The sequence below is a fragment of the Carcharhinus amblyrhynchos genome, chromosome 21 (assembly GCF_965287045.1).
Source record: "Carcharhinus amblyrhynchos chromosome 21, sCarAmb.v2.hapA, whole genome shotgun sequence".
Classification (NCBI taxonomy): Eukaryota; Metazoa; Chordata; class Chondrichthyes; order Carcharhiniformes; family Carcharhinidae; genus Carcharhinus; species Carcharhinus amblyrhynchos.
The window spans coordinates 24,019,205-24,047,009 of record NC_137344.1 but is presented as its reverse complement, the minus strand read 5'-3'; the positions used below and the strand labels follow the sequence as shown (position 1 = coordinate 24,047,009).

The following is a 27,805-nucleotide window of genomic DNA, read 5'->3' as shown; positions in this document are numbered from 1 at the left end:
CCTTAGTAACAGCCATCACACACACCTCTGCCCCTGACTCTCGAGTGCTAAAATGATAGATGTTTGACGCAATGCATCACAGTTTTCCAAACACCATTAAGCAGCCAATTACAACTCATATTACCTCTTTTTGTCTTAATGCTTCTGAATCTCCCAACACTTCCTTACACCTCTTCTTCTCAACTTCCAGACGTTCTGACAGTTGAAGAAAAGGAAAATGCAATCATTAACTTGGCTTGAAGGACACTTTAAAAACATCAGTGAATTCAGGTAAGCTTATTTTAACAAGGTTTTAAAAATGATTTTGCCAGTCATTACATTTTATTTAGCCTTGAATGAAACACCAACCAACAGATTGGACAGATGTCAAAGAATTTGGGGTTAAATTGCACTTTAGAACCCTACTTATCTTTTTTTGTATTCATGGGCTTTGCTTGCCTGTGCCTAATTGCTCTTGGGAAGATGTCAATGAGCTACTCACAGTGCTGTTCAGGGCGGAGATCCAGCAACAGTGAAGAACAGCAACATATTTTCAAAACAGGCTGGTGAGTGGTTTGGAGGGGAACTTTTCAGGTGGTGGTGTTCCCATGTATCTGATGCTGTTCCTTTACTAAGATGTGTTTAATATACTTCAACCAGTTCTTCTTTTGAACAAGCTTTGCTGCATTGTCACTGCTGGTTGAGTGATTTCAATTTCGCATCCCATCTTAAAAATTACAAGTAAATAAGTAGTTGCTGTAACAAACAAATTACAAGCACAGCTTTTGACTGACCATATGATGAATAAACTCTATATGGAATCACTGTCAAATTATGAGTTTTTAAATATTTTAGTGAATATCTAGATTTTTAAACAGGGAGTCACAACATAAAATTTTAAATGAAGAAATACTGCAGTTTTATAATTAGAAAAGCAGAGAAAGCAAATGGGTACACAATTGATTAAAATGGTTATTCTATGATTTATATATACTTTGAATTGCATGAGACACAGTCTCACTGAAGTAAAAGCTTATTTATTCGTCACAAGTAGGCTTACATTCATACTGCAATGAAGTTACTGTGAAAATCCTCTATTTGCCACACTCTGGCATCTATTTGGATACACTGAAGGAGAATTTAGCAAACCTGCACATCTTTTGGACTATGGGAGGAAACTGGAGCACATGGAGGAAACCCATGCAGACACAGGGAGAATGTGCAAACTCCTCACATACAATGATCCAAGACAGGAACTGAACCCGGGTCCCTGGCGCTGTGAGGCAGCAGTGCTAACCACAACGCCACCACGCTGCCCACTAACACACTGGTCATAGTAAGTTAGAATTCATATTCCTTTCCTCACTGAATGGACTTTGAAATTAGAATATAGAAACGGTCAGCTGAAGAGAATATTAAATTTTTGTAAATTCTTCAAAAACATACCTAGAGGAAAATATTCCTAATAATCATTCGTAATGGGTTTGGCAAAAGCTTTAAAATGGTTCACTATTATTTTTCCTAAAATAATTGAAGTATTCAGTTTTGAATTTTTGGAGTTCAGAAATATTTACATCACTCAACAAAACAAAGAGTATGCTCTTGATTACATGGATGGAATCAGAGTGAGGATTGTACCTCAACAGACTAGGACTCACAGGTTAACTGGTTCATCCTTTTACGGTTTAATTTCAGAAGTAGATCTGTTTCTACATTAAACAAGGTTTTTGATTATTTAAAAATACTTTAAACACAATTGCAAATTCTAGACAAGATTGCTTGCACATTTTGAATCTTACCATCAAGTTGCACTCATTTTTGGGCACGAAAACTTGTAAAGCCAAGCACGAGGCGAGGAGCACAATCTGTGCTTGCCTCCGTGCCAGTTCTCTCTTCACCAAGGTCTGAAAATGGCCATGATCGGGACGGCACCCGAAACGGGCACAACGGCCACTTAAAAGCATTTGAATGTATTTAAATTGACTGAATGGGTTGCATCCCATTACCGGTACTTTACCAGCATTTCCCCCTTTACCACCGCGTTCGCCCACCCAGAACTGGCATGAAACAGACATGCTCCAGTAAAGTCCGATTTGGGTGCTCCAGTTAGTGAGGAGGTAAGTGCCAAATGTCTGACAATTCTCTGCTTGAGCTCAGCCAGTTCAGGCTCCTGGCACTTCCAAAAACCACTAACTGCTTCCCCACCAAATCCTAATGTGGGATCAATATAACTATAAACCTAGGATTTGACCTACAGTATCTATTTGGATGCAATTTCTCAGATCTTCAACCCTGCAAGTAAATTCAGAGAGATGCACATCAGCAAGAAAGCTCAACTGAAGTCAGTGAACCACTCGCAGCTCCCAAACCTTGACAATCTAATCTTTGAAGTTTAGGCAACTCAAAAGTTCTGTTTAAAATTTTTTCTTCTTCACTGTTATATCTGGTTTGAATGTTGTATGCCTGCAGGTTTGGAAAAGGCTATTCTTAACTCTGTGATAACTTATGCAGTCTCTTCAATCTCATCAAGTTGGTTAATTCAGAGATTTCTTCTACATTATTTATTTCACATTATACTCATCAGAAATGCTTATTTAAGTATTGTCACTCCATTGTGATAAATCACATCACGTGTGGAATCTAAAGGCAAGCCAACTCCAGTTTTTATTTGTGGTTGCCATTCCAAACCATAAAATAATTTCATTCCTCTTTTCATTGGCCATGGATTATGTTCAGATTTCTTAAAACAAAAACAATTTAATTGTGCTAGGTAGAGCCTTTGACAAGCATTCTCTGCAGGCTACAAAGAACGTTATGTGAAGTTAATATTGCAAAGTCACAGCACAGTTTTCAAACATTACAAAATGCACAACGCTGCTTACAATTGGGTAATTTCAAAAGTAGACGGTGCTCTGCACCTGATCATACTATATACTTGCTGGTGATCAAAGGTAAAAGTTTCATCAGAAGAACTGTATGTCAACCAGGGCATCTCTCAACAGCTAAACCAATGCCAGAGGTTGCTAGGAAGAAGAAACTCACTAGGCAAAGAATGTAGCTTGGAAATAATGTGCTGCACAATAAATTCTGGAGAATTGGAAATTAATTTTGAGACTGTATCCCTCAGATGGTTATAAAAAACCTATAGATTTACAGCTCTGTCTCCATTTTAAACTCAGTCCAGCACCATTTATACCTTTAAAAAATTCCTGATATAAAACGTGTAAATATGTGCTACTTATGTTGTTGAGAATTTTGACTGTGAAGTATTTGTAAATTTGTACAGTAAATTTAGAATCATAGAATCTCTACAGAGCATAAAGAGGCTGTTCAGCCCACTGAGTATCTACTGACTCTCCAATAGCATGTCTTACTCAGGTCCCACCTATGCCCTATCCCCACAGCCCCAAATATTTACTCTGTTAATCTCCCTAACCTACACATTGTGAAACACTAAGGGGCAATTTAGAATGGCCATTCCACCTAACCTGCACATCTTTGGACTAAGGGAAGAAAAAAATTCAAACCACCTATGGCATTCAAACCCATGTCTTCACAGAATCTTCAGCCTAAATCCAGCACCATTGATCTCACGGCCACATTTTAATAGGATTTTCAGGTTTAACCCGGAAGCCTTGGGTATAAATCTCTTCTTGCATCCTGACTGCACAGATACAGAAGTCAGATTTTTTTTAATGGTTCCTTCACAGCTGTACTATAAAATAATAAATAAAACAAATCAAAACATATCAAATTACTGCAGAATTTCAATATAGAGAACATAGGTTTGTGAAATAGAGCAAATGTGATGTTTTGCAACAAGTCATACATTTTACACCAAGGCCAGTGGGTGGCAGAATCAAACAGTGTCCAAAATATATCAGCTACTCTCATGAGCATGAGAAATGTTCTTTGCATTGAAGAATAATTTGAAATATATTTTCTCAGTTTCAATTCTGAAAATATACAAATCCACCAAAGCTGAGATAGGTCAATAAAAAATTCTCATTTATATGTTGTCAGGCACATACACTGACTCCTGTACCACATCTTTCCTGTGATATACATTGCCTAAATTAGATATTTGCGTACTGTCCATAGCTAACGAATTGTGGGACACCAGTTTGGCACTAAATTTGGATCAAGAATTTCTACAAGACTGACACATTTAGCCATTATTTAAACTAATCTTGGCATCACATGTTGATGATACTCATTAAACGATCAATTTTAAAATAGAGACATGTTTTTTTAAATGGGTATTAGCTTGCACCAAATTAAAGTGCAACCCATTAATGGCAGTTATTTCATGCCCACAATGTGATTGTTATAACTCACTTTCTTCACAGAAAGTAATTGAATACTTCACTTTTTAAGTTTAAGATAAATTTAGAGCACAGAGTATCTTAAGTTACATCAGACTAGTAATTAGGAAAGTTACAGTTAAAAAGCACTTATTTTTAAATGTGTTATTGAAAGTTTCCTTTTGCAGAAACAAAGGGAAGGCAGTGCTGAAAACTTTATGGTTGCGATCTGTGCTGCACTGGATTCCTTTTTTATCAAGAGGCCCAAAGGATTTTCAACATGCAACCTACTTTTATTCTGTAAAATGAAGACATTTTCTTATGCATTTCCTGATAACATTTTAGAAGTAGCAGAGAACTATATATTATGTATAAATACAATATATTTTCTTAGACACTTAAAATATACAAATCCTGTAACTAACTATATCATAAGAGAAACCACAACAATTAAAGGCACAACAAATATTTATTAGGAAATGTCAATCTGAAAAAGTTCCAATTCTATGAAACTAAATCATCATGAGAAACAGATCACTATCTTGTGCACTGAACCGTGTGTGAACATGAAATGCATGGGTGGCACGGTAGCATAGTGGTTAGTACTGCTGCTTCACAGCTCCAGGGACCTGGGTTCAATTCCCAGCTTGGATCACTGTCTGGAGTTTGCATATTCTCCTCGTGTTGGTGTGGGTTTTCTTTGGGTGCTCCGGTTTCCTCCCACAGTCCAAAGATGCACAGGTTAGGTTGATTGGCCGTGCAAAAATTGCCCCTTAGATGCGTAGGTTAAGGGATTAGCGGATAAATATGTAGGGATATGGGAGTAGGACCTGGGTGGGATTGTGGTCAATGCAGACTTGATGGGCCAAATGGCAACTTTCTGCACTATAGGCTATGATTCTACAAAGTCAGATTACCTTCAGTTTGCACAATTCTCTGCTTCATCTCAGCAGTCACATTGGCCAATTCTTGTTTCAGCTGGCAAATCTGATCATGTTGGACTTTACACCTTCGGTCTAATTCATCCACCTGTTTGACAAGAATATATAATAAGCATTTGTTACAGTCTCAGGGAATGGGCGAAGACATCATTGTAGTGAAGACTGCAAGTGAAGACACAACTGCACAGCAAAATAGTTTAAATTTCTACAAAGTAATGAGTTCTGACAATTTTAAATTAGGTTACTAAAGCAGAATGATTCATGTTGTTGGTGTCTTGTGCAATGCCAGAAGTCATTTTGTACAGGCAATGGCCTTTAGAAAGTTTTAAATTGCCACTACGCGGCACAACAAATACTTATTAGGAAATGCCAATCTGAAAAAGGCTAATGGAAGTTCCAATTCTATGAAACTAGGTCATCATGAGATTCGTCTTATGCACTGAACATGAAATGCAACTTCTTGCACAACAGCAAATGAAAACTGGTATTATATAACTATGTTTGGTTTTTAGCAATAACATACTGTACTTTTCAAGCTTCAATGTCTATCTACAAAATACGATTTATTTTCAAAATATAATTTGTTATTCATTCTTATAAGAATCACTTGTTTGATCTAGGATTCCATTATTGCAATAATAGTGTTTGACAGAGAAGAAAAAGATAAAATGAGAGCTTTTTGTCTCTGGTAACTTGGAAATTCATGCAGGGATAATGGAGGAAAAAATGCAAGACATGCTGCAGGTTGCAGAAAATTATTTGACTCATGGATGCAACTTGCATGTCTGACTTTCAAAGTGAATCAATTAAATTTAAATTTCAAGTCATTCCATAAAACCAAGTTGCACCAAATCAGTACAGAGAACAAAACCTAGGAGTAAACCATGGATGCATGCGACAAAGCCAAATCCCAGTTAACATTAAAGTTTGAAAGAGATAGTAATCTTTCACTAGCAACATCATTCCAATATTTCCCAAATACTAAAAGACACTTGGAAGATTTAGAAAGAACAGAGACACAAAACATCCAATTTTACAACAGGGAAACAGGCCATTTATTCCAAATCAATGTTTTAATATATTTCCCAAAGTCCTAATCACATTTTCCTGCTCTGGTCTGATATTTGTTTATCCCTTTTTCCGTCATCCACCTAAATCTAAACCAGGAAAGATCACTGCGGTTTACAGATCAATAACCAGCTCAAAGATTTTTTGTCAATTCCTTAGAACACTTTTAGACACATTCCGGAATCCCTATGTTCCTCATTGAGCATTGCAATGCAGCTGTGTGGGCCATAAAATTTGTGGTGTATGACAATAGCATAACAAAGAAATACTAACTTACAAAACCCCAGAACTTTTAGTGCAAGAAATTATTTTAGGAAGAGGAGTGGTTGCAGTTTTGAATGTCCTGCAAACTTTGTGCAGTAACAGTTGCCAGAATATCTCAATTATGAAAACAATGTAATTTGATTTGCCTGCAAGAACAATCCTAGCCAAACAGAATGCATCCCACGATACATCCAATATAGGAGGCATCGTCTTATTGATGGAGATATCATACCTACCTTGTTTTTGAGCTCCATGTTTTTTCCATTTGCTGTATTTAACTCCCTGGTCAATTTTGCCTCTCGATTACATGCTTCCTGGTGGGAAAAACAAATTGCTTCAGAATATAAACATTTTTGATAAAAATTAAGAAAGAAAAATAGATCAGTCCCATTGTTGCATTTGGAGTGATCAGAAATGCTGCCTTTAAGAAGCATGGTTAGGTTCCTCAATGTCTCGTAACAAATGGGCAATGTGTATGACATATGCTCCATGCTTTGATAACAAAAAACAGCCTAAGGGCTTGACAGGTAAATCGAAAGTTGTCTTCTGCATAAATGCCAAGTGCTCTGGCTGTCCATTTTCAGTGCAGGTTGAAATGCTGGCAGCTGTAGCAACAACAGGAACTGGGTAAAAATGCTGCATCACAATCTTTGGGGTGATACTGTCATTTCTATCAACCAGAAACCTCAAAAGCCGCATCCTACCCACAGTTTTGATTTATACGTTTATCAAAATTTAGATGGAATGAAATGTAGTGTGCCAATTAATGGGCCCCCTGACATGAAAACATCAATGGATGGCAGAAAATAAATCTTGCATACTGTTCAGGTGGGACAGTTTCAGTAAGTTGTAAAGTTTTCATGATCAATTTGAAATGCAAGCAAACATTTGATTGATATAAATTTCATATGCTAGCAAGATCTTTTGCTACATTTCGTAATGCACTGATGAAACAACTATATTCTCAAGCAATTGAAGGGGCAAGTCACTGTGACTAGTCTCTTCAGCACTAGAATTAGAGCATAGGAGTGAATCATCCCATTTTACCTGTATTGGCTCTTTGAAAGTACAATCCAATTAGTTCAACTCATCTGCTCTTTTCCCGTTGGCCTAACAAATATTTCCTTTTCAATTATATATCCAACTTCATTTTGAGAATTAGTAGATAATAATGGGGTAAATGGTCACTTACCTGAACATTCACACCTTCTAGCCCAGAAGCTATATTGTTTAATAACTTGTATAGCATTGTTTAAAATTGTTACTTGACAATGAAGCAAATTGTTCATCTTACTTTGTGCATATCACCTGTTAGCTAATTAATTACATGCATCCCCCCAACAACTCAAATCTTTTAGTTGCACATCAGTAAAAGTTTTTGTTCAAAAGGCACAATTATTACCTCTTGCTCATTCTTAAGCTCCCTGGCGTGTCTCTCTTTCAACTCAATTTTTTCCATTCTTGTCTTTTCTAGGAATTCTTTCAGATCACTTGTCTTTTGTTCTGATAATGTTAAAGCGGCCTCTGTCATTTGTATTCTAGAAAAGAATAAAATGGGAAGTCTAGTGAGGTCAACATATATCTAGGGAGAGCACACTACACAAATAATGTAGACCATACTTAGGATGCAGTACTCAGTTGTAATTATCCTGTTATACTGTGTAAATGGACATAGAAAACTGATGCCAAGTATAAAGAAATAAGCGGCGAGAAATGATTTAAGCTTTACAATCGGGAAGGTGTTTAAGAGAATGGGGTGGAGGGAAAAAAGGGGGCCTCAAATGTAGAATGATACAAGCTATATTACAACTTCAAATATACAGAGTAGAACTGCTGGAACAGAGAACTGTTGGACAGAGGACATAAATGAAAATTAATTAGCAAAATGTAAATTTATGGAAAGCCTCAAAAATGTCTGATATGTTCAAAAAAACTACCAAATGAGACAAAAGCATAACAATTAAGTACAGGTAATACAAAATACAATTAGATATCATGTTGAGAAAATAATGCATAAGAAGAATGATGTCCAACAGTCAGACTGTCCTTCATTCATTCCAATTTTTTCTCAAGCTTAATCTAATACTACAGTATAAACACAGAAGCTAATTATATTTGGAGGAAAAAAGCAAAAGCAAAACATTGCATTTAAATAAATAGTTTGCTAATTATAAATCCATGAAATCCCACTGACAAATTATATTTTTTTGCTGATTTACTCGAGAATGTAATTAACCTAACTGAATTGCTAATAAAAGAACCATGAGTGTTATACTTGACTTCTCTGTGTGCCACTTCAGAAGAAAAGAAAATCAGGAGTAGGTTTTGAACTTCAAAACGTACAACATTTCAAATATTGATTTTCACAGAAAGAATCATAGAAACCCTACAGTGCAGAAAGAGGCTATTGGGCCATCAAGTCTGCACTGACCAGAATCCCACCCAGGCCCTACCCCCATATTCTTAGACATTTACCCACTAATCCTTTCAATTTATGCATCTCAGGACACTAAGGGGCAACTTCAGCATGGCCAATCGACCTAACCTGCACATCCAAAGATTTGGATTGTGGGAGGAAAATGGAGCACCTGGAGGTAACCCACACAGACACAAGGAGGATGTGCAAACTCCACACAGACAGTGACCCAAGCCAGAAATTGAACCCAGGTCCCTGGAGCTGTGGAGCAGCAGTGCTAATCACTGTGCTACTTTTAACAGGAGACTCATTGCAATTATGAATTGTTTGTTGTTAAAGGAAACTGTGTAAATGGGATAGAAAATTAAACTGACAAGTTGCAGCATTCACAAGGTTACGCTTTCAGACAGAATGCAGATGTTCTGTAGTCATCTAATCTACATATGGATACTCCAGTGTAGAAATGAACAGAATATGGACAATGTATGAGCAATGAATGACAACATGGGTTGAGTGCTTTGAGTGGACTGGCATATAACCCAGCTTTCAGACACTAGATGGATCACCCAGGGGCAAAAAAGACCTCTTACTTTGCTCGCAAAGCATTGACGATAGAACTCTTCTCAGTTAGTGCTTCCTGTAACTGTCCAACTTGCAATGCAGTAGTCCTAAAGATAAAGTTATAAAAATACATTTAAAAATTAAAAATCACTAATATATATCAGCAGCAGGTAGTAGCTTAACTTTAAGGGTGGAAAATTATTCAGTAAGTTGAACAAAAGATATGAATTATAAATGGATTGGCATTCCATACTCTTTCAATGAATTTCTTCCAAGTATCATGAATATCCATGGAAAGCCACAAGTAGGCTGGCACTGCACGTGGCCTCCTTTCTGTGCTGCAAACATTCTATCATTCTGAGTACAGAATTGCACTCATAAATAGCACAATCCTGTCCTTTTTGCTTTCTCCCACCCCAGTTCTTAAAAATCAGAATTTTTAAATCATTTATAAGTACAAGACATCATTCCTTTCTGGATTTTATTTTTACCCTCTTCTGCACAGAATGAGAAGTGAGAATTTTCTCCTTGAGCTGAACAAGATCCAGAGTAAAGAATATAAGAAAAAAAAACATAATTTGGGTAACATTTATAGAAGTAACATCTCACATTGAAAATATTTCACTGACCTGCTGCTTCGTGCCAATTCCTCCTTCTGTTGGTCAATTACACCCATCATATTCAGGAACTACAAGAGAGTTAAAATTACAGCTTTAAAAGTTAGAATAGCTAATAAAGTGATTGCCTTTGCTGATCAAATAATGGTATTAGTGCAACAGTATTAATAGTACATTATGGGTTTATCTACGTAAACCAAAGTGGCGTGATTACAAATAAGACAGCCACTTAAAAGGCTGGGAACACAGAAGAGCACAATAAAGGTTTAAAATCTTTAACTGGATCGTTTTTTAAAAAAAGATTACAGTCCTTGTAAATATAATTGTTTATAATTAAAACTAAGTATGTACAATCAGATTTTAAAAAGAAATTGTGCATGCATTATGCAGGCAGATGAAAGTGCAGAGAAATGGCATGTTTTTCCACTTCGGACACCCTCAGACACCAAACATCGGTTGGTGGGAAGAGTCGGCAAGATCACCAGAGAGCTGAGAAATCAGGTTCATGCTCGATTTCTCACCTTTCACGATCTTACTGGCACTGGATATTCGGCAAGATCAGCCTTGCACCCAAGGGCACAGAAATCTGCACATACGCTACTGCACCCTCTACTGCTATCAGCCAGCTTTTGCTTGATCTAAGCTCCACCTACTCTCCCCCTGCTTGTTGTCAGGTAACATTCGATTTTTAAGTCGCTCAAAAAAGATGCAAATTTCTCTCATTTTCACACTTGTTCGGGACTTGGAATTTTTTTTGGTAAGATCATCCCCACAGGATTTCAGTCAAAAGGCACCTCATGTACATCGACTTATGAAAAAGATGGATTAAAGATTGAAAAAAAGAAATAGCTTCATTAGCCTAAATCCCATTGGAATTTCAAGAAAATCACTTTGATCATTATTACGACTGGTGAAGACATGCGAGGATTCAACCTTTCTTTCCCATGCCTAGAACAAAATACAGCTCAATCACAAACAAGGACAAAGGGCTCAAATAGTGAACTCTTTTTTTCACCTTTGATTCTAATTTGGCAAAAAAGTAACCCCCTCTTCTGTATAACGAACAATTTTGTATGCTTGTGACCATGTGTGTGTCGCAAAGGTCGGAATGTGTGTTTACCTGTTCAAACATCTTTATTACTTGACCTCGGTGGGTTTTGAACACAATATAAACTAACCCCTTTGTCTTTAAGTTCAAGAAAGCCTATCAGATTCCGTTATTTGCAATTGGCATGTGAATTCTGAAGTACAGAAACCGAATTAATACTTTCATCCCTGTAAATTACAAAGCACAGTGATTAGCACTGCTGCCTCACCGAGCCAGGAACCTGGGTTCGATTCTGGCCTTGGGTGACTGTGTGGAGTTTGTACATTCTCTCTGTGTTTGTGTAAGTTTCCTCCGGGTGCTCCAGTTTTCTCCCCTGTCATAAAGCTGTGTAGGTTAGGTGGATTGGCCATGCTATATTAGCCCTTAGTGTCCAAAATGTGTGCCTTAGGTGGATTAGCCATTTGTGGGGTATAGGAATAGGGTGGAGAATGAGCCTGGATAAGATGCTCTATAAAGTCTCACAGCACCAGGTTAAAGTCCAACTAGTTTATTTGATAGTAAACCCTCAAGTTTTCAGAAACACTGTTCTTTCGTCAGGTGTGTGGAAGGTTCTGATCAGAGAAGGGCATATAGGGGCACACACAGTTTACAGAATACTGATTAGGATGCGAGTCTTTACAGCTAACCTGCTATTCGAGTGTTAAAGATACAGTCATTATCTATACATAATTGAGGCCCTATGGCACTCTGTACTCATGCTGGCAAATTTGAAAGTGCCTCTTATTCCTACTTTCTGCTCCTTGTCTGTTAACATATGCTGTATCCATGATAAACAAAAAAATGTCATATTTCAAATATTACAATTTATACCACAGGAGAAAGGGCCATTTCTCACCTGATAAGTGCAAGACAGAAAGCTTTGGCAATATGTCTCTCTTTTCAGCTACATAGTACATCTGCAAGTTCTCCTTTATCCAATCTACTAGTTACGGCCTCAAAACACTAACAAATTTGTAAGCAGTACTTCCCTTTTGTAAAACAGTATGGGTTTGCTCTATCTGCACAATGCTTCTGCAAATACATTGTTAAGACTTCCTTAATAATAGATTCCAGCTCTTTCTGAACGACTCATGTCAAGATAACTGGCCTGTAGTTGTTCCCTGTCTTCTCTCCCTCCTTTCCTGAATAGCAGTATTACATTTGAACAAGAAGTCAAGAGCAGAAGCAGGAGTAGACCACTCGACCCCTTACGCCTGCTCTACCACTGAATAAATTATGGCTGATTCGATTATGCCTCAATTCTAATTCCCTATCTGCATCTGATAACTCTTGAATCCCTTGTCTATCAAAAATTTATCTAACTCAGCCTTCAATATATTGAATAAGCCACCTTTCGCTGCTCTGGGGAACAAGAACTCTATTGAGCAATCCATTTTATTACATAATACAAATCTCCCTTGTTAATCTTACCTAAAACTGTTTGCAACAGGTTGACCAGAAAAAATTAGACTGAAAATGGCCCTTTCACTTTGTGAGTCATCCATTTGAGAGAAAAAATTTCTCCTCATCTCGGTCTTAAATCTTACTGCTAATTTTTAAACTGCGTCTCCTAATTCTACACTTCTCAAGTGGAAACATCCTCTCAGCATGCACCCTGTCAAGATCCTCCAGGGGTAAATTGCTAACTTTTAATCTGATGGTATCATTTCAGAATCCTGGCAATTTAGGAAAATCATAGCCAGGACATCCACCATCTCTGCTGCCATCTCTTTTAGAAGCATAGAATATCAGGACATTACCCTCTCAACCAATCTATAGTTTCATATCTAGCTAATTTGGGAATTGTCAAAGAGAGAGAAAATTATAAATGGTTAAGTTTAGCTTAATTGAAATGACCACCAAGCCTTTGGCATTGGTATTAGCTTATGTATAAATTGTGCAAGACCAAACTTCACAAATTCAAGAGGAAAACGTTGTCCGGTCTCTGTCAATTAGCTAAATAGTACATGTACAACAAAGAAAATCACATCCTTGCCTTCCCAGTAGAATTCAGTCACACCTAGACAATATGTTAGTAATAATGGATTTTAGTAAAAGGGATCCTGAAACATTGTTATAATTATATTCATTATTCTTACAAACCCACAAAATAATCAGTATGCCTTTGACATCATGCAATTACAGTCACACATGCAGTTGTATTGTACAGAGTGGTGCCATCAGGATGTAATTCCAATCAAACCAAACCTCTCACAAGCTCTACTTCAATCAATAAACTTTACACATGCTTTAAAATTGCATAATAAAGCAGAGGTTTCTGATTTAAGATACCCTTTCAGCAAATAAATTGGCATGGATTAAAAACAGATTGTATTTGCAACAATTCAGGTTTATGCATATTCATTGAACATAGAGATTTTAAATTAAACATTCAGACCAGTGGAAGGTTTAAATTAAAACACAAAGTATACATTTCCAAAAATAATAGATATAAACTCTGCAGAAGGTCATTGTGTCCATTAGGTTTGTGCCTGTGATTTGAAAGGACTTTCCCCCATAATACAGTAGATCACTGCTTTACAAATATGTATTTAATGTTTATTTGACAATTTATATCAGACAATGTATTTCAGATTATAAAAACTCCCTACATGAAAATAAATATCCTTTCTGCCAATTATCTGAAATTGGTGCCTTCTGGTTAGTGACCCTCCCGCCAGTGGAAACAGTTTCTTCAGAGCTATCAAACCCCTCGCAATTTTGAACACTTGTTAGATAAAGGTAGCTTTTGTCCATTCCTATCTCATTCACATAGAGAATTGTTTTGAAAGGTGGGAGAGTTCATTGTTTAAACATAGTGGAACTAATCATATTATATATTGTAGTTACCATTCTCCGATTGTATTATTTTGTACATTCCCATGAACAAGCCTTCACTCCTTCAGAGTCTACAAGTAATTTTAAATGATGACTACCTTGCAACCCTTCCCAGAACAGAGTGCCCTTGTTGTCATAATTTATCCATTGGAAATAACAGGAACCCTCTAATGTCTTCACAGTCTTCAAATAATAGAAGATAAACCACTTTGTGATTCTATGTGGTTTAGACCAAAATCTATGAATCAAATTTATTAATAGAAAAATTTAACAGTATCAAAAGATTAATCACCAGAAAATACCATTAAAGCTTCATAAAATAAAAACTATTTTACCATCTATCTTGAAAGCACCAAACCTAGACTATAGACTGCAGCACAAAATATATGTAAAAACGAACTCTGTGTATAAACACACTATACAATAGGACATGCTCTGTTGCATATAGAACAGAATAGAATGCTAATCTGGCTAAAACTGAACTACATTTCTTAGCCTGGACATGGAACTGCCAATTAAACCATCATTCTCCCCCCTCAACCCCAAAGCAACTAACCCGGAACATCTAATGCTATAATAGTGCTACTTTGGTTAGTTAGTAAAATGATTTCCGATGCTGAAAAGCGTCTAACGGACTTGAAACACCAATTTGTTTTGTTGCTCCAAAGATGCTGACCTGCCGAATTTTCCCAGCATTTTCTGTGTTTTTGTTTCATGTTCCAGCATTTGCAGTATTTGGCTTTTATCTACAAGGGCTATGTTTAGTAAAAACATGAGGAGGTGGTGGGGTAAGATAAGGATTTTCTGGTCCGGTTTTCAGGGGATCATCAGCAAATCCCATGGGACTCCCAAAATGCGATTTATGCCAGCAGGATTTCCTGATCTAATTGTCCCCGCCCTCTGCCAATGTTGTAATGGGAATTCTGACATTGAACATCGGTATCCTCATTTAAATATAATTATCAAGCCTCTAAGTCTGATATTTCCCTTCTTTACATTATTCATTCATGTCTGCAAACCCCCATTACAGATCCCCATGACGCACAGCTGGCGCACTGACCCCACCGAAGACACCACGATCTTTTAAAAACCATGCTGCTGGTGGGGTGGGCCTCTGATGTTGTGGGACTCACCCTAACAATATGGTACAGGACCCCACCCTTGCAGCTGGTGCTTCCATGCTGTTTTTCCTGCTGCAACACTCTGCAAAACAAATGAGGTAATTCCGCCCATAGTATCAGAAATAGAAATACGCTCCATACTTCAATGAGATCATGAATGGTTGACCCCGAAGTCTATTTCTTGCCTGATCCCATATTGCTTGATTCCAAGAATTCCCAATTTGATGGAGCGAAAAATTCCTTACATGGGTCTTAACTGATTGACCCCTTAGCCTGACACTATACATCCCTTACCCTGAAACAATGCAACCACACTCTAGACTTCTAGCCAACTGAAATAGCCTCTTAAAGCATTGAGCCTGTCGTCTCTTTGATAAAGAATGTATGAAGACTTTCTCAGTCTTCAACTCTTACAATGGGGTTCACTAAAGTGGAAAACCGAAAGTAACATAAAAATTATAATTTCTTTCCAGTGGGGTTGATAAAAGCCAGATATTAATATCTGAAAATAAATGAAATTTATAACAAGTTTAGACAAAAAGTTACTGAAGCTCATACAAAAAGCCTAGGTTAATCAGATTAGTTAGATGAGTTTGTTCCATGTAATTACTGAACAAATAAAAGGATTCCACTTACCATTCCCTCCTGCACCCAATTACTTCTGAAATATTGGTAGGAAAACATCCAGTAATTAAAGATTGAAGAAAAATATGTGCTTAGTGTTTTAAACCCCATATTTATTTCAGCATCTAATCCAAAAATATACAGAAATTAGTTGACTGTGTGTCCAAAGGTTAAATTATGTCAAATTGGAAATGATGAAAGACGGAGGAGGGATGATTGGAGAGGCAATTAAGGATGTTAAAGAACTGTCTACATATTATGCAACAACACGACAATGCTGCTCAAGACTGGAGGAAAATAAAATCACCGCATGCAAATATGAATCCAACATGGGACCTTATGTACAGTTTGTGCTGGATGTAACGATATAGTTCATTTGATTGCTTCTCTACTTCCCACTTCATTTTATGTGGAGCATGAACAAAATATAATGTCAATGCAGGGGCAAAACACAATTGCATTTCTTTGTAACACTCTGTTTCGCAAATTTTAACATCTGCAGGAGTTTAATTAGGGATCTTACTTCAACAGTACTTTAAAGTGAGGAGTTCCAAAATAATTTTAGGTGTTCATCTATTCATGGTTTTAGTTACCATGGAAACACAGCAATTCTGATGTGACGTGAATGGCTACATTTGTGTAATGCTTTAGGATCTCACACTACCATTTTCATTTTGCCCAATCGTCAGCAATTCAGTTATTTCTACAAAATTCATTACGCATTTTTACTCAGTATAAAAATGCAGTGGAACATGGCATTGGAATTTATTTTAGGTGAACAATCAATCCAGCACTTGGATTTTCCTCAATCACTGAAAAAAAAATTATTTTTAAATGTATTTTAGAATTGTACGTATATATAAACTTATTCAAAACTGAATTGTATGTAGGGAGATCTATTGTATTTCAAATCATACAAAAATCTCAAATAGCTGCCAATATATTTGCCAACCATTTTAAGTTTTATTCAGGAAACAAGCAAGGTAGAATTTAAATGCAGTGCCAGATTATATCCTTGAATTTTTGTACTTGGGTGGGAGGCAGGGACTTCTTTTGCAAATCAATTATCAACACAAATCTATTTTCATATTTTAACTTAACTCCACTTGTTAAGTTTCAAACTGTTGATATCTGGTCATGGTTTAACAAGGTTTGTTCAAATATGAAGTTAAATTTTGATTTCATGTATGTTAGCTTGATTTTCAAAGAACAAAAACTTGCACTGAACTGTAGTGCAGCTATTGGGGACATGCATAGTTTCCGTTTTGGTTCAGCAAAATGTTCTGGCATCTAAATTTTGATAATGGGCATGGAAGTAATTTCCACCGTATGTGGAATGGCTACTCCTATTCCTATTTTCTATGTTTCTATGATACCAACTGATGGCAGGGCAAGTTGCTTCGAGGATAGACCTGTCATCCCAGGAATCAGCCTGGTAAACCTTTGCTGCACTCCCTCAATAGCAAGGACATCCTTCCTCAGATAAGGACAGCAAAACTGCACACAATACTCCAAGTGCGGCCTCACCAATGCCTTGGACAATTGCAGAAAAATATCCCTATCCCTGTATCAAATCCTCTCGCTATGACGGCTAACATGGTGACGGTGGTGGATGGTAAGTGGGAAATGGTACGTAACTTTACATTGCTCAGCTCACTAAATATGCACTGGGGAGGAGGTCAAAGATTTCTGTGGCAGGGGCAGGCAGGAAGTCACTATTTCTGTTGTTATTTCATGGGATCAAAAGGTCCAGGTGCTGTACTTAAAGGGCCCCCGAACAACATGAATTTCACAGATTCACCACTCCCTGGGTGAAGAAATTGCTCCTCACCTCAGTCCCAAAAGGTTTACCCCTTATCCTCAAACTATGACCCCTAGTTCTGGACTCCCCACCATTGGGAACATTCTAGCTGAATCCATCCTGTTCACTCCTGCAGAATTTTATAAATTTCTATGAGACCCCGTCTCATCTTCTAAACTTCAATGGATATAATCCTAACTGACTTAGACTCTCCTCATACGACCTGCCATCTCAGGAATCAGCTTGGTAAACCTTTGTTGCACTCCTTCTATAGCAAGGACATCCTACTTCAGATAAGGACACCAAAACTGCATACAATACTCCAGGTGTGGCCTCACCAATGCCTTGTACAATTGCAATAAAATATCCCTATCCCTATACTTAAATCCTCTCGCTATGAAGGCCAACACACCACTTGCCTTCTTTACTGCCTGCTGTACCTGCGTGCTTACTTTCAGTGACTGACGCACAAGGACACCAAGATCTCGCTACATAGCCACCTCTCAATTTACACCCATTCCAATAATAACGTCTTCCTTTTTTTGCTACCAAAGTGAATAATCTCACACTTATCCATTATACTGCAAACATAGGCTGGCATTTACAGAAGCTCCCCAAAGAGGTAATTCAGCAACAATTCATTGATAAATCATGGACAAAGTCTACTATGCCAGGTGCATGCCACTTATCTGCAGTCGTAAAAGTGAACATTCTAATTTCTCACCGGTGGGATGGCCTTAATGAGCATGTTATGATGTGTTAGTGCGTATAAAGGGTTTCCTGACATTGTGAGGAAGCTTGAACTAACTTCAATCCACCTTTAAAGTTCCATGAACTTAATTGCTAAAGTTCATCTCATTGTTACCAAACTGATATTTGACCTCATGTCAAATTAAGTTTCCCTTGCTGGCAAAGCTGGAAGATTTCCCCATTTTACGGACACTGGAGTCACCTCGTATTACTTCTTACTTATGGAGGTGCATTCAAATCCTTTGTAAATCTGAGCCGACTTTCTGCTAATTTTTTTTAATGTTTACAGCACAGATCATGTGGCCTGGTTATTTTCTACTTTCAGAAGTCAGAATGCCAGAGCTCAAGTCAAATTGATGAAGGAAATTTCACTAACAAGGACTATTCAAATTTTGCAAAACATCATAGTATTAGATATTGTACCTTAAAGTTATATTCCAATTCTAAGGAATAAAAACCTCCATGCAACTACATAATAAAGACTTAAAAATAATACAACCGTTTAGTGAAATATTTCTACTAGCTACTAGAATATAGTCAGAGAGTCATAGAGGTTTACGGAATGGAAACAGACCCTTTGGTCCAACTTGTCCATGCCGCCGTTTTTTTTTAAACTCCTAAGCTAATCCCAATTGCCTGCATTTGGCCCATATCTTTCTATATCCATCTTATCAATGTAACTATCAAAATGCTTTTTAAAAGACAAAATTGTACCACCTCTGCTACTACCTCTTGCAGCTTGTTCCAGACACTCACCAGCCCGTGTGAAAAAACTGCCCCTCTGGACAATTTTGCATGTCTCCCCTCTCACCTTAAATCTATGCCCTCTAATTTTAGACTTCCCTAACTTTAGGAAAAGATATTGACTATCTAGCTGATCTGTGCCCCTCATTATTTTATAGATTTCTGTAAGGTCAACCCTCAGCCTCCTATGCTCCAAAGAAAAAAGACCCAGTCTATGCAGCCTCTCCTTATAACTCAAACCATCAAATCCTGGTAGCATCCTAGTAAATCCTTTCAGCACTCTTTCTTGTTTAATAACATCCTTTCTATAATGGGGTGACCAGAACTGCACACAGAATTCCAAGTGTGGCCTTACCAATGTCTTGTACAACTTCAGCAAGACGTCTCAACTCGTGTATTCAATGTTCTGACCGATGAAACAAGCGTGCCAAATGCCTTCTTCGCCACTCTGTCCACCCGTGACTCCACTTTCAAGGAGTTAGGAACATGTACCCCTAGATCTCTTTGTTCTGTAACTCTCCCCAACGCCCTACCATTAACTGAGTAAGTCCTGCCCTGGTTCAATCTACCAAAATGCATCACCTCGCATTTGTCTAAATTAAACTCCATCTGCATTCGTCATCCCCCTGGTCAGTCCATAAATCACAAAACATTTAAACCATGTATTTAAGTTTACTTGATTTACCATCTTAACATCTTACTGCTTTTCCCACTTTTACTGCAACTTACAGTCACCGAGAAAGGATAAAACCTTTTGCTGATATGTGGCACACCCATATAGGATACCCAACTGGAAGTGTGAATCAGGTTAAAGTCAATGTGTAACTTCTTGTACTTATATACTGCATTTAGCTATCATACTGTGCTCCAAAGAAAATTTACCTGCTTGCTTTTTTCCACTTTCAAACACTGGATCTCACTGCAGAGGACTTTTGATCGGGTTCTGCTCTCTCTCAAGGTTATTTGACATTCTGAGTTATGATCTACTGCCTGCTCTGTTGGAACACAAGCACATAAACTAAGTAACAAGATCATACAAAGCACTAACTGCAGTTCAACATTTCAAAAGATAAGGGATTTCACTAGATATGCGCAAATAAAAGATCAGGGAACACAACATAATAGTAGCAACAGAGTTGTGCAGATCGATGTAAGGGTATGCTATAGTTGGGATTATGGAGACCATGGTTCCAAACTGACCAAGGATGGATACAAGACACTGAGGGTTATTCAGTGTTTAGGAAGGACAGACAAAAAGAAAGCTGTGGTGGAGTTGCATTGTTGATCAAAGATATTGACACTATATTGAGGAAAGATATTTGCACAGACAATATGGAATCTGTATGGGTCATATTATGAAATACCAAGGGATTGGGTCTTGTGCAATGAAAATATATTATTTGGCAATCGAGTTTTGAGAGGACCCTTGGGGATGAGTGACCATAATATGATAGAATTCTTTATCAAGGTGGATAGTGAGATAGTTGATTCTGATATCAGGATCCTGAATCTTAATAAAGATAATTATGAGGCATGAATTGGCTATGATAGACTCGGAAAGATTACTGAAAGGAAGGACAGTGTACATGCAATGGCAGGCATTCAAGGAATGAATTGGTGAACTCCAAAAGTTGTTTATTTCTATTTTGGCACAAGAGTGGAAAAGGGAACTATGGCCAAACCAAGGCCTACAGGGGAAACAAGAGGTAGTATTAGATTCAGAGAAGAAGCATACAAATTAGCAAGAAAAAGCAATGGACCTGAGGTTTGGAAATAGTTTAAAATTCAGCAAATGTGAAGCAAGGGATTGGTTGAGAAGGCAAAAATAGAGGATGAATGCAAGCTAACAGGGAACATATGAATTGACTGTAAAAGTTTCTATATGTATGTAAAGAGAAAGAGATTGACAAAAATGAATGTCATTTACAATCAGAAAAGGGGGAATTCATAACAGGGAGTAATGAAATGGCAAAGGAATTAAATTCATACTTTGCTTCTGTCTTCACAAAGCAGAACGTGAGTAATGTACTGAATGTTCTGAGAAACACAGGTATTAGCGAGAAGCTGAAGGAAATTAATGGAGAAATGACTTGGGGGAAATTAATGGGATTGAAAGCAGATAACTCTCCAGGGCCTGATAATCTTGATTTGATTTGATTTATTGTTGTGACATTTATTAGTACAGTAAAAAGTATTGTTTCTTGCGCGCTACACAGACAAAGCATACTGTTCTTAGAGAAGGAAAGGAGAAAGTGCAAAATGTAATATTACAGTCATAGATAGGGTGTAGAGAAAGATCATTATCCTAGAGTACTTAAGAAAATGGCCCTGGAAATACTAGATCCATTGGTGGTCATTTTCCAAAATTCTTTGGACTCTGGAATGGTTCCTACAGAGTGAAAGATAGCTAATGTAAGTCCATTATTCAAAAAGGGAGGTAGAAAGAAAAAAAGACAGGGAATTGTAGACCAGTGAGCCTAAAGTCGGTAGTAGGGAAGTTGCTAAGTCCGTGATCAAGGATTTCATAGAACACATTTCGAAAGCAGTGGTATAATTGGATAAAGTCAACATGGATTTATGAAAGGGAAATCATGCTTGACAAATCTATTGGAATTATTTGAGGATGTAACTAGTAGACTTGACCAGGGAGAACTGGTGGATGTGGTTTATTTAGACTTTGAGGAGGCCAGAAGATCATGGCCACTAAGTTGGTTAGGATATATTCATTGGAGTTTAGAAGAGAGAGAATATCTCATAGAAACATAAAATTTTAACAGGATTAGACAGGGCAGATTCAGAAAAAATGTTCCTGATCTTGGGACAGTCCAGAACTAGGGATCATAGTTTGAAGATAAAGGGTGAATTTTTTAGGGCAGAGATGGGGAGAAATTTCTTCACCTATATAATGGTGAATCTGTGGAATTCACTACCACAGAAAGTAGTTGAGGGCAAAATGTGAGATTTCAAGAAGGAATTAAATATAGCTCATGCAACTAAAGGGATCAGGGGATTGAATTTGATGATCAGCCATGTTCATAACGAATGGCGGAGCAGGCTTGAGAGACTGTATGGCTTACTCCTGCTTCTAATTTTTACGCATGTTTCCATATAGTACAAATGCACTTCTTCGTACAAGGTTAAAAATTTCAATGATGTGTAAATCAAACTATAATAGATCATGGGCGGCACGGTAGCACAGTGGTTAGTACTGCTGCTTCACAGCTCCAGGGACCTGGGTTCAATTCTCGGCTTGGGTCACTGTCTGTGTGGAGTTTGTACATTCTCCTCATGTCTGCATGGGTTTCCTCTGGATGCTCTGTTTCCTCCCACAATCCAAAAATATGTGGGTTAGGTTGATTGACCTTGCTAAAAAATTGCCCCTTAGTGTCCTGAGATATGTAGGTTAGAGGGATTAGTGGGTAAATATATAGGGATATGGGGGTAGGGCCTGGGTGGGATTGTGGTTGGTGCAGACTCGATGGGCCAGATGGTCTCTTTCTGCGCTGCAGGGTTTCTATGACCGTATGATTCTATGATCTGCTTGTTATATATCTCACCTAATTTTCATTCCTACAGATATGAGGACGGAATCCAATGCACAGCAGTACTTTTTTTCCATGACATTCCACTATAAATTGACATTAAGGAACAGGAGTATCATGAGCAACTAATCCACTACAGTGAATGTTCCATTCCCACTAAGCTGAAACTTTGAGTCTGTGCACATTTCAAATGAGTGAAAATTGCCCCCTCATCCCATCATTAGTTAATAAGATGGCCTCCAATATCAGGAATGCAACTACAAGACATTCTAACCAATACAGTATTAATTGCATATATTAAGATGGGGGTACTTACTGGATAATTATCTGAGCACATATAAAAAGACACACGTTGACAGTAGTGGAGGTTTATAAAGTTAGAAGTTATACATTTGTAATATTTCACATTGTAACTAAATCTAAAATTGAATAAAGGTTGACTTCTGATCTCCTCCTTCATCAACTGGCTTTCAGTTTAACACAAAACAAATGGGGAGGTGTGGCCTCACCAAGGCCCTGTATAATTGCAGCAAGACATCCTTACTCCTATACTCAAATCCTCTTGCTATGAAGGGCAACATGCCATTAGTCTTCCTCACCACCTGCTGCATGCCAACCTTCAGTGACTGTTCCACCTTGACACCCAGGTCACGTTGCACTTCCCCTTTTCCTAAACTGCTGCCATTCAGACAATAATCTTCCTTCCTGTTTTTGCCACCAAAGTGGATAAGCTCACATTTATCCACATTATATTGTATTTGCCAAATATTTGCTCAATTACCCTAACTATTTTCATAATTAAAGTTCCTCATCCGTGGTACCATTCTTATGAATTTTTTCTGCACCATCTCCAATGCGTGCATATCCTTTCTGAGATGTGGCACCTAGAATTGGGCACAATACCTTAGCTGAAGTTGAACTAGTGTCTTATAGAGTTCAACGTAAGCGCCTTTCTCTTGTACTGTATGCGCCTAATAAAGTCTAAGATACTGCACACTTTACTTTCTACTGTCTCAAGCTGTCTAGCCACCTTCAATGAATTATGCACATATATACCCAGGTCCCTTTGCTCCTGCATTCCTTTTAGAATTGTGCTCCTAATTTAATATTTTCTCTCCATTTTCTTCCTATCAAAATGAATCACTTTTCTTTTCATTTTCTTCCTATCAAAATGAATCACTTTACATTCCTCCACATTGCTTTTTATCTGCTACCTGTCCACCCATTCATAGAATCCCTACAGTACAGGAGGCCAATTCAACCCATCAACTCTGCACCGACTCTCTGACCCAGAGCATCTTACCCAGGCCCACCTCCCACCCCAACCCCCATATTTTTATTCCGTTAATCCCCCTAACTAACACCTTGGGATATGAAGGGGCAATTTAGCAAGGCCAATGCTCAAACCTTCACATCCTTGGACTATGGGAAGAAAACCAGAGCACCCGCAGGAAACCCATGCAGACAAGGGGAGAACATACAAGCTCCACACAGATCATCACTAAAGACTGGAATCGAACCTGGGTCCTAGCGCTGTGAGACAGCAATGTTAACCACTATGCCACCATGCCTTGTCTATGTCCTTTTGTTCTCCACTACCCCCTTCGCTTGCCAATGCTTCCAAGTTTTGTATCATTCAAAAACTTTGAAAATATGCCCTGTACCTCACGTCTAGATCATTAATATATATTAAGAAAAGCAAGATCCTGGGGAATGCATTACAAAGTATCTCCATGTGGTGAAATAGTGCTAGATTTTATTTTATGCATACTCTAAGTGAAAGATGCCATATTTAGTAACCTTTACTTTTGAATCAATAGGTTGCAGGTTCAAGTTCAACCCCAGGATTTTACATCATCTAGGCTGATGCTTTTGTGTAGTACTGAAGGCTTGTTCTGATGAAAGGTCATCAACTCAAAATGTTAACTCCACTTCTCGCCATCAACATTGTATGACCTGAACATTTTCAGCACTTCTTGTTTTTACTTCAGATTTCTAGCATTTGCATTAGTTTGCTTTTGTGTTGATGCATTATCAGTGATGCTTTCCTTTGTCCTCCCTCCCAGTCAGTTCAAGTGGATGCTAAAAGACTCAACAGGTACTAACTGAAAAAGAGGTGTCCTAGCCAACATTACTCCATTGCAATAGAGTTGAAGAGTTTAAAACGGTAATGTTGATGAAGTAGTGCATAAAGACTTCCAACGAGTGTTTAAAAAAGTGTCACTTCACAGTTCATCAGCGACTTTGAAGCCTAGGGAATAAATGGGCAGTGATAGGAATTAGCTGAGGGGCAAGAAAGAAGGAACATGGTAAGCCGTTATTTTTCAGATTGCTGAAAGGAATGCAGTGAGGTTCCCAATGGGTTGCTATTAGGAGTGTTTTTCTTGATATGTAGCAATGATTTGAACTAATTGCACAGGGCACAACTTCAAAAATTGCAGATGAAACAAAATGCAGAGGTGTAGTGAACAGTGAAGAGGATGGAGTAAGGCGTCAGGAGGGCATAGATAGGCTGGTGGTTTGGGCAGAGGTGTGGCAGATGGAATCTAATGGAGGCATGTGAAGTGATAACTTTTGGTAAGAACAATAAGAGGTATTATCAAATAAAATCATAGAATCCCTACAGGGTAGGAGGATGCCATTCAGCCACAATTCTCCACAAAACATCTTTGCCCAGGCCCACCCCCTGTCCTATACCTATAACCCCAAACATTTATCCTGCAAATCCACACATCTTGGGACACTAGGGTGTAATTTTACCACGGCCAATCCATCTAACTAATCTTTGGACTGAGGGAGGAAACTCACGGAGACGCAAGGAAATGTGCAAACTTCAAACAGACAGTTATCTAAGGCCAGAACTGAACATGGGTCTCTGACACCAAGGCAGTAGTGCTAATCACTGCCTCTGTGCCGCCCAAAATATACAGTTCTAAAAGGGGATTGACTACACTTTTAAGGTGAAAGGGCTGGTTGGGAAAGTGGATACAACAATGTGCAGAGTCCTGGGATTTATAGGTAGCAGCATAAGAGTACAATCAATATTTATAAATTATTAGTTTGACCTCATATGGGTGTGTGTCGAATTTTGAGTAATGAACTTTTGAAAGGGCTTAGAGATAGTGCAGTAAAGATTTACTTGAATGGTTTCAGGGATAAGGGACTTCAGTCATGTTGACATATTGGAGGAGTTGGGGTTGTCCTCCTCAGAGGAGATTGAGAGGCGATTTGATAAAAGTATTCAAAATCATGAGGCATCTAGACAGAGGACATAAGGAAAATCTGTTCCCTTTGCCCAAAGGGCATAGCATAAGGGAACACAGATTTAAGACAATTGGTAAATGAACCAAAGGCAGCATTAGGAACAATCTTTTTTTTAATATAGCCAGTGGTTATGATCTATAATACATTGTCTGAAATGTTGATGGAAACAGATTGAACCATGGCTTTCAAAAGGGAATTAGGTAAGTATTTAGAAGAAAACAAACTACAAGGGACAGGGGACTGGGATTAGCTGGATTGCTCTCGCAGACTTGTACTAATTTGACAGACTGAACAATATCCTCTCTGCATTCTATGAAGCCCTTCTAAAAAATAGACCACCTCTTAAAAACAGAATACATTAGTTTAAAAATAAACTTGATAAGATTTTGAAGAAACTAAGAAACTAGTTGAAGTAAGGGAAAAAATTAAATAATTAAAATTCAGCAGGAATTTTAGGTATCAGATGAAATGAGAGGATGTTATCTCCAATTGCTTGGCATCCATGGCGTGCCACTACACAAAAATAACTTAATACATTGCTTGATTGGACAATCATTTTCACTATTCGTTACAGTAATCTGTCACTCTTTTGAGTTCATTTACTTCGGGAATAAAATCTAATTTCACTTACCTACAGCTTTCAACAAATCACTGGGAATGTTATTTCCAGCCAGTTCTAGACGCACCAAGGTCTTGTTTTGTTGTAATGCAGAGAGTAATGTTCGACCGCCTAACAAACCAACATTATTCCAGCGAAGATCTACAGAAAATAATCAAAAGCAAATTGCAGAGGCTGCACTGCCATTGCTGAGAAATCTATTTGCAGCTTTTCAAGTTGTTAAAATTAGTTCATTAGTTTTCCCTTCCCTATAAAAATGAATTAACATTGGATAAAATCTAATCTATGATATGCTTCTAAAATTAATCAGTGTCCAATCATGGTAAAACGGTTTTTTTTGAACAACAGGTTTATTAATTACAGCAAACATTTTTTAAAATTACATTTTTCTACATCTCAGGAAAAAGTGAGACTTCATAAATGTGAATGAAATAGTTATAAGAACAAAGAACAAAAACAGCCCGGGAAACAGGCCCTTTGGCCCAACGAGCCCGCGCCGCCATTTTAACACTACCAGTCCCCCCCTCCACCCATGACCCCCATCTATTGTTTTATGGCCATCCACATTGAGGGAAACTAATTTAGGGACAATTTATTACCTCCAATCAGCCTAATAGCACATCTCTGGGGTGTGGGAGGAAACCGGAGCACCCGGAGAAAACCCATGCAAGCACGGGGGGAATGCGCAAACTCCCACTGACACTGGCCCAAATCCATGTGTCTGCACAGCAAACAGTGATAGTCACTGAGCTGACGTCTTGCCCAGCATCTGGTCCAGTTTAAGCACACACTAACGACATGAAGCACTAGGCCAATCTCGAACAATCAAGAGCAGCCCCAGTATGACCCATCGCGTGTATGCCCCTCGTTAGACAACAAGGCGGACCAACTTAAAACCTGTGAATGATAAGAGAAAAAACATTATTATCATACCATATCCATTTACCTTACTAGGGACGCCCTAATGCTAATGAACCTTATTTAAAACAATCTCCTATATCCACCCATCTCCAACCCACTCATGTGCCTGTCTAAGTTACACTTAAACAACTCTAGCGTGCTTGCCTCCACTACCTTACTTGGCAGAGCATTCCATACCCCCACTACCCTTTGTGTGAAAAACCTCCCTCTAATATCTGTGTTATACCTCTCCCCCCTCACCTTAAGCCCATGGCCCCTTGTCCTACGTGTCTTTATTATAGGAAATAGCTTACCTCTGTTTATCTATACCCTTCATAATCTTATATACCTCTATTAGATCCCCC

General features: G+C 38.0%; 1 protein-coding gene across 3 annotated transcripts in view; it reads right to left on the bottom strand.

Moving 5' to 3' along the window:
- Positions 1 to 27,805, bottom strand: part of lrrc45 (leucine rich repeat containing 45) — a 67,919-nt gene that overhangs the window by 25,780 nt on the left and 14,334 nt on the right. For all 3 annotated transcript variants that reach the window (XM_080208834.1, XM_080208835.1, XM_080208836.1), the window contains 8 exons: positions 26,553 to 26,681; positions 19,998 to 20,110; positions 10,163 to 10,221; positions 9,563 to 9,640; positions 7,959 to 8,094; positions 6,793 to 6,870; positions 5,201 to 5,312; positions 125 to 195 (listed from right to left, as the gene is read on the bottom strand). In XM_080208834.1, the coding sequence (XP_080064960.1) occupies positions 125 to 195; positions 5,201 to 5,312; positions 6,793 to 6,870; positions 7,959 to 8,094; positions 9,563 to 9,640; positions 10,163 to 10,221; positions 19,998 to 20,110; positions 26,553 to 26,681 (776 nt within the window). The remainder of the gene's footprint in view (positions 1 to 124; positions 196 to 5,200; positions 5,313 to 6,792; positions 6,871 to 7,958; positions 8,095 to 9,562; positions 9,641 to 10,162; positions 10,222 to 19,997; positions 20,111 to 26,552; positions 26,682 to 27,805) is intronic.